The sequence below is a fragment of the Erinaceus europaeus genome, chromosome 2 (assembly GCF_950295315.1).
Source record: "Erinaceus europaeus chromosome 2, mEriEur2.1, whole genome shotgun sequence".
Classification (NCBI taxonomy): domain Eukaryota; kingdom Metazoa; phylum Chordata; class Mammalia; order Eulipotyphla; family Erinaceidae; genus Erinaceus; species Erinaceus europaeus.
Genome location: NC_080163.1, coordinates 38,300,332 through 38,307,351, shown reverse-complemented (window position 1 = coordinate 38,307,351; position 7,020 = coordinate 38,300,332). Strand labels below are relative to the sequence as shown.

The following is a 7,020-nucleotide window of genomic DNA, read 5'->3' as shown; positions in this document are numbered from 1 at the left end:
AAAAAAGCTCTTGTTTTGTCATATAAAGTATTGTTTAAGGCAGAAGTTGAAAAACAAGATGAGAAAAAAAAACCAAAAAAACACAAGTAGAACCTGAAATGGAATTGGCGTATCGCACCAAAGTAAAAGACTCTGGGGTGGGTGGGTGGAGAGAATACAGGTCCAAGAAGGATGACAGAGGACCTAGTGGGGGTTGTATTGTTATATGGGAAACTGGTGAATGTTATGTATGTACAAGCTATTGTATTTACTGTTGAATGTAAAACATTAATTCCCCAATAAAGAAATAAAGAAAAAAAAGTATTGTTTAAATGTTCCCTTGTCCCTTTGTTTCTCACATTGTTCAAATGCTACACAATATCTTATTTAAAACATCAGTCCTTGACTAGTCACAACAAACCCATGACATCTTTTGACAAATTTTTTTGAGAAATATTTACAATGAAAAGGCTGAGGGACTTGGGCGGTAGCGCAGCAGGATAAGCACACATGGCGCAAAGCGCAAGGACCAGCATAAGAATCCCGGTTCGAGCCCCCGGCTCCCCAACAGAAGGGAAGATGCTTTACAGGTGGTGAAGCAGGTCTGCAGGTGTCTATCTTTCCCCCTCTCTGTCTCCGCTCCCCTCTCCATTTCTCTCTATCCTATCCAGCAATGACGACATCAATAACAACAATAATAACTACAATAAAACAACAAGGGTAATGAAAGGGAATAAATATTAAAAAAGAAAAAAGGCTGAACATGATGTTAGCCTTGACCCTTCCCTATACCACATTTCTATTAATGCAGTTTACAAACAAACTAACTCCTGCATACACAGTACATAAAGAACTCACTCTGGGGTCTATCTAATCTGCAGCATATCTGGTTAAGTGCACATGGGCCTGGGCTCAAACCTCCAGTTCCATCTGTAGTGCGAAAGCTTCATGAGCATAAAACAGTGCTGTCATTCCCTCTCTCCCTCCCTCGCCCCCTAATTCCTTCTCTCCCTCTCCCCCTTCCATCTAAATTCCTTTAATTCAATTAAATAAATAAATACTATATTTATTAGGAATTATTTTTAAATTTCTGCCACAAGAGTATCAATCTGCCACAAATAGCATCATGTTAGACATAAAATGAGAAATATAAAATATGAAGACTCAAGCTTCTATCATTAGTAGTTAAAATTCTGATTTTATCAGTGATGGCTTTAGATGGTTAAGGAAAGCCTACACAAACACCCCTATTAAAGTACTTAGGAGGATATAAAAATTACAAATATCTATTGCAAATTCGTATGTACTGTGAGAGTTTCATAAAAAACAAGTATTTCATTCTCATATCAGTTCCAAGATTTATTTTATAGTTCAAAAATATGAACTGAAAATTACCTGTGGTTCAAAACCCATGTCAAACATTCTGTCTGCTTCATCTAAAACAACATACGTCACTCTTCGTAGATTTGTGACCCGACCTAATGTGAGGAAAGAAAAATAAAGACAACAGGGAAACTAAAAATCAGTCACAACTCATTTTATTACTACTAAGAATTTTTTTAAAAAAACTGTAAAGGGTTCTAAAATGCCTGACTTAGCCAAAGGGGTAAGTTAGGTATCTTTAAACAGTGATTGTTTTTTTTTTGTTTTTTGTTTTTTGTTTTTTTTTGGTCTACAATGTATTAATCTAATGGTACTTTTCTGACAATGGGTATATGAGGCCCTTTATTGTGTCAAACTCGTCTCTTGCATACCATCATAGATAGGGCCTGAAGAACCTGTAAAATTCAGAAAACAGCCCTCTCCAAAACACATCATAAAACTATGACTGAGATGAAGCATCGAGCCACATCAGCCATTATCTGACAGCATCACCTAGGAAAAAACATATTAGAGATTACAGCGTATGTGTGGAAAGCAAATTCCAGTGCTAACTATTTGAGATGCAGAAAACTTCTCCTTACATTACCTTATGATCTACATTCAACTAGTTAAAAGACTATAATGGACATTTCAAGACATTAATGAGAAGCTATTCATCACTAGGTAACTAAGATACTGTAACAAAACTAAAAACCAAAAGTATTACAGAGACAGACATTTTTCTATACAAAAATGTAGATTCAATTTGATTAAGTGCAACTAATCAACTGCAAGTAAGTAAGTGCAACTGGTTTCTTACAGAAAACAAAATGAATATGGAGAAAACCTCTTCTAAAAGATTAACACAAAAATTTCTATCAATTGTTGAATAAATCACCTGGCAAAGATGTGAAAAGTTATTAAATATAAAATAGAAATATAAGGGAAAAAGGTTAAAATTAATCAAGATGAATTTCACGAGACTTAATCAATGCAGCATTGAGAAGCAAAAAAACAAAACAAAAACCCCAATGGGTTATATAAACAGCACTCAACTCAAAACTTTTCATATACTGTACAAGTACTGACATCAGTTTCTTTTCACACTGCCAAACTCAGGTTGAATTAGAACTAAATACACAGATCCAAATGAACTCAAGCAAAACACTATTAAAAACATGCATTAATCATGGTTTTTACTACTGTATTATAGATATGTGATGTACATGTATTTACTCAAAATTAAAAGATAAACCTTTTAGATGTAGCAAGAGCCAAATATGTTTTCTAATATCTAATATTCCACATAAACAATTGCAGCCACAAATAGTTTTGCAAGATTTTGAACAGCATTAAATTACCTACCTTTGATGGCTTAAGTCTCGGAAGCCCAGTTCTATATATCTTGAAGGGCCTTTTTCCACAGAAGTTAAATAATGTCAACAGTTTAGTAACAGTTTTGATAGAGAATAATTTAACAAAGCACAATATTTGAGCTAAAACATGCAATATGTATATTATAGTTTCTTGAAGCTGCAATATCTTTATATAGTATTGTAAGAAAATACTGATTCTTAAGAGACTCTCATGCCTGAGGCTCCAAAGTCCCAGACTCAATCCCCCAAACCACCATAAACCAGAGCTGAGCAGTGCCCTGGTTAAAAAAATAATAAATAATAAAATTAAAAAGATAAATAAATAATAATAAAAAGACTTAAAAAAAGAAATTACTAATTCTTGCGGATAAAAATCTAAAGAAAATTCCCACCATTTATTTTATAAGCAAAAATTGGACTAAGACTCATAGATCTAAATCAGATTAAGAATCTGTAGAATACGGTAGAAGAACAGCTGTAATTAATTCCTAAAAGTAGTCTTAATTTTACCTTATTCAAACACGTGTAATGACCAGAGCACAGCCTTTGTTGAACCCACCTTTTTAATATTATATAGTTAGAGAAAGAGAGGGAGAAAACAGAGATGTCAAAGCACCACTCTACACTCAACTACCCAGGGAGCACACTTCTGTACTGACTATGGTGCTCCCATAAAGAACCAGGGATTAAGCCAAGACCTAGTACACAGGAAGATATGCACTCTATCTACTGAGCTCCCTCCCATTCTCTGAAAACAATATTCAATCTAAGAATGTATTATAAATGTTTGCAAAAGTAAGTCTGTTACAATACAAATTATAAGATATTACAGCTTTAAGAAGATATGAGAAACCCTTTGATGGTTTCTTGTATCTGCGTTAACAAAAGTGTGCAGTATTCCAAAAGGAAAAGAATAATAAAAAAAAAAAAACCTACATATATAATATATAGCCATGACTTACCACTGTTAGCTGCTAACATGTCAATCATTCGACCAGGTGTACAAACAATAATTTCAGCACCTCTTTTCAGCTCAGCAATCTAAAAAGAGAAATAAAATCTGTAGTCTGTTTATCACTAATGTATACTTAAACAGATCTGAAAATAATGCATCTGGTCTTTGGATAGCTCCAATAGGCAAGATAGTAACGCCTGATTAGATGGCAACTATTCCCACTAAATTCTTTTGAAACAGTAGCGAGCTTCTAAAAGAATAGGCAGTACAAATATGATTTCATTGAAAAACCAATGAAAATCAGAGATTAAAATTTGTTAAGATTTCTCAAAGCCATGAAACATAATAGAAATGGTCCAAGAGATGTTGCAGTGCATAAAAGACTGGACTCTCAAGCAAGAGGTCCTGAGTTCAATCCCTTGTAGCACTGCTTTATTCACTGCAACACCTCCAAGAACACTACAATAAAAAATTTTTTTCTTAAAGAATTTATTTATATATTCATGAGAAAGATAGAGGAGGAAAGAACCAGACATCTCTCTGGTATATGTGTGCTTCCGAGGATTGAACTCAGAACCTCATGGTTGAGAATCCAATGCTTTATCCACTGTGCCATCTCCCGGACTACTACAATAAATTTTCATTGTTTTTTTTTTTTTTTTTTCTTTTTTTGCCTGCAGGGTCATCGCTGGGGTTCGGTGCCTGTACTACGAATCCACTTCTCCTGGAGGCCATTTTCCCCATTTTGTTGCCCTTGTTGTAGTTATTATTGTCATAGATATTGTTCTTGTTGGGTAGGACAAAGAGAAATCAAGAGAGGAGGGAAAGACAGAGTGGAGGAGAGAAAGACAGACAACTGTGGACCTGTTTCACAGCTTTCAAAGCAATCCCCCTGCAGGTGGGGAACCCAAGCTCAAACCCAGATCCTTGTGCAGGCTCCTGCGCTCTGTGCCATGTGCGTTCAAAACACTGCACTAGCGCCCAGCTCCCCAATAAATTTTATTACATTGTATCCCTTTTCATTCTTGACTACTTACACTAATAAATATTACACTAATAAAAAGTTCTGAATTTTTTCATAAAAAAGAATGAAGTTATGTTTAAATAATTTGCATCGGGAATCGGCTAGTAACGTAGCTCTTCCATGTGGCATAAAGCACAAGGATCGACCTAAGGATCCGGGTTCAAGGCCCCGGCTCCCTACCTGTAGAGGCATAGCTTCACAAGCGGTGAAGCAGGTCTGCAGGTGTCTAGCTTTCTCTTCCCCCGTCTTCCCCTCCTCTCTCCATTTGTCTCTGTCTTATCCAACAATAACGACATCAGTAGCAATAAAAGGGAATAATAATAATTCTCATCAAAATAAGAGGATACAGATTTCTGATACTCAAGCATCCCACTCCCTACAACCTTTAAGAAATACCAACTCAGAGGCACTGGGCCGTGATGCAGCAGGTTAAGTGCAGCACATGGCCTGAAGCACAATGATCCCGGCTCCCCATGGGGGGGGGTTGTCGCTTCACAGGCGGTGAAGCAGGTCTACAGATGTCAATATCTTTCTCTCCCATCTATCTTCCCCTCTTCTGGGTTTCTCTGTCCTATCCAACAACAAGAAGAACAATAGCAAGGGCAACAAAATGGGGAAAATGGCCTCCAAGGGCAGTAAATTCACAGTGCAGGCACCGGAGCTCCAGTAATAAGCCTGGAGGTAAAAAAAGAAAGAACGTACAAAAATAAATACATAAATAAACATACATATAAATAAAGTATTTTTAATTATAAAATTTAAAAATTAAAAAAAGGGGATACAGTTCTGGACATGCAAAGATGAGCTTAGGAGTTAAGAGTCCCAGCAAATCATCTGCTCTGGTTCTGTCTTTCATAAATAAATAAAGAGAAGCCTGGGAGGTAGAGCCATGGATAAAGTATTGATCTCTGAAACATGACTTCCTGGGTTGAATACTAAGCATCACATGTATCAGATTGATGTTCCACTCCTCTTATATAAACGAATGAATCCCAACACACACACACACACACACACACACACACACACACACACACACACACACACACACACACACACACCCTAGAGTGACTAAGGAAAAATCTCAAGTGGTAGACTATTGGACTTTCATGCATAAGATGTGGGACTTCATTCCTGACATAACTGATATCTACTAGAATAACACTCTAGCTTCTCTCTTTCTTTCTCTCTGCCTCATGTAAAACTCTCATATGTAGTAAATGATAAGCATATATACATAAGGATGAGTAACACACACACAGCACAGGTTAGAAAAATAAAAACTGGACTAAGAATCAGAAATCCCAGTGTAGACAACTTCGGTATTTATTAACCTAAAGACCTTGATCAATTTATTTAACCTTTTTTATTACATCATTATTGATAAAATGGAGAAAAAAAATAATAGCTGTTTCTTTGAGCAGGAAAAACAGAAAGAGAAAAGCAAAGGTTAAAATGACCAAATAGTTCTAAAATATACATCAATACAATTTGTTCTTATCATTATTTTCATGCCTTATTTTTAAAAGTTTTATAACTACCATTCAAAACTAAAATTAAAGAAAAAACTTTAACCTCACTATTCAGTTTAAGTAGGAAAAAAGAGGTTCCTTTCAAAATTACCTGCTCACTAATTCCTGTGCCTCCATACACACAGACCACTCTAAGTCCCAAGGTCTTTGAAAACTTCTTACATTCTTTAGTAATTTGTAGAGCCAGTTCTCGAGTTGGAGTCATGATGACAGCTGGAAGGATAAATATATCAAAAGTATAAGCAAAATTGTTCAGGTTATAGTTTAAAGTGTTAAATTTATCTCACTCACTCCAAAGCTAACCTCATCAAAGTAAGGACAACAAAAGCTGAATAAGGGCAAGAGACTGGCATACTTTAACGAGGACTCTTTGGACACTATCAGGCCCCCCCATCAGCTGGGGCCCTATTCGGGGAGTCCTGAGATTCCCAAACAGACATGATGGGCCTACACCTTGAATAAATCCCTCTCTCCATTGTTACCGATCATTTCTATCAGGAACAACAAAATAGACCCCTTTATGGGACCCCATAGGACCTTGCCCTTAATTTGGAGCAACAACGGCAGAGAATGTTCCATCCTCCGAAGGGAGGCTGGACAATATACTCTATGCTTCACCTGAGGAAGATGGGTCCTGATATTGGAGCAGCTTGGAACATTCTTACTTATGACCACAGAATGTGAGCTCAGATCTACAGGGATGGCAGAGGTCACATAGGCTTCTAAGCTGAATATTGGCCTCAGATCACATCAAACTGATGGGGTTTACAGTCAACAATATTTATATACCTT

At 36.3% G+C, this 7,020-nt stretch overlaps 1 protein-coding gene across 1 annotated transcript in view; it reads right to left on the bottom strand.

Moving 5' to 3' along the window:
* The window catches only part of DDX46 (DEAD-box helicase 46), an 80,637-nt gene that overhangs the window by 37,557 nt on the left and 36,060 nt on the right, over positions 1-7,020 (bottom strand). The window contains exons 11-13 of the mRNA XM_060171335.1: positions 6,320-6,441; positions 3,680-3,758; positions 1,375-1,457 (exon numbers count right to left, since the gene is read on the bottom strand). Coding sequence (XP_060027318.1) covers positions 1,375-1,457; positions 3,680-3,758; positions 6,320-6,441 — 284 coding nt within the window. The remainder of the gene's footprint in view (positions 1-1,374; positions 1,458-3,679; positions 3,759-6,319; positions 6,442-7,020) is intronic.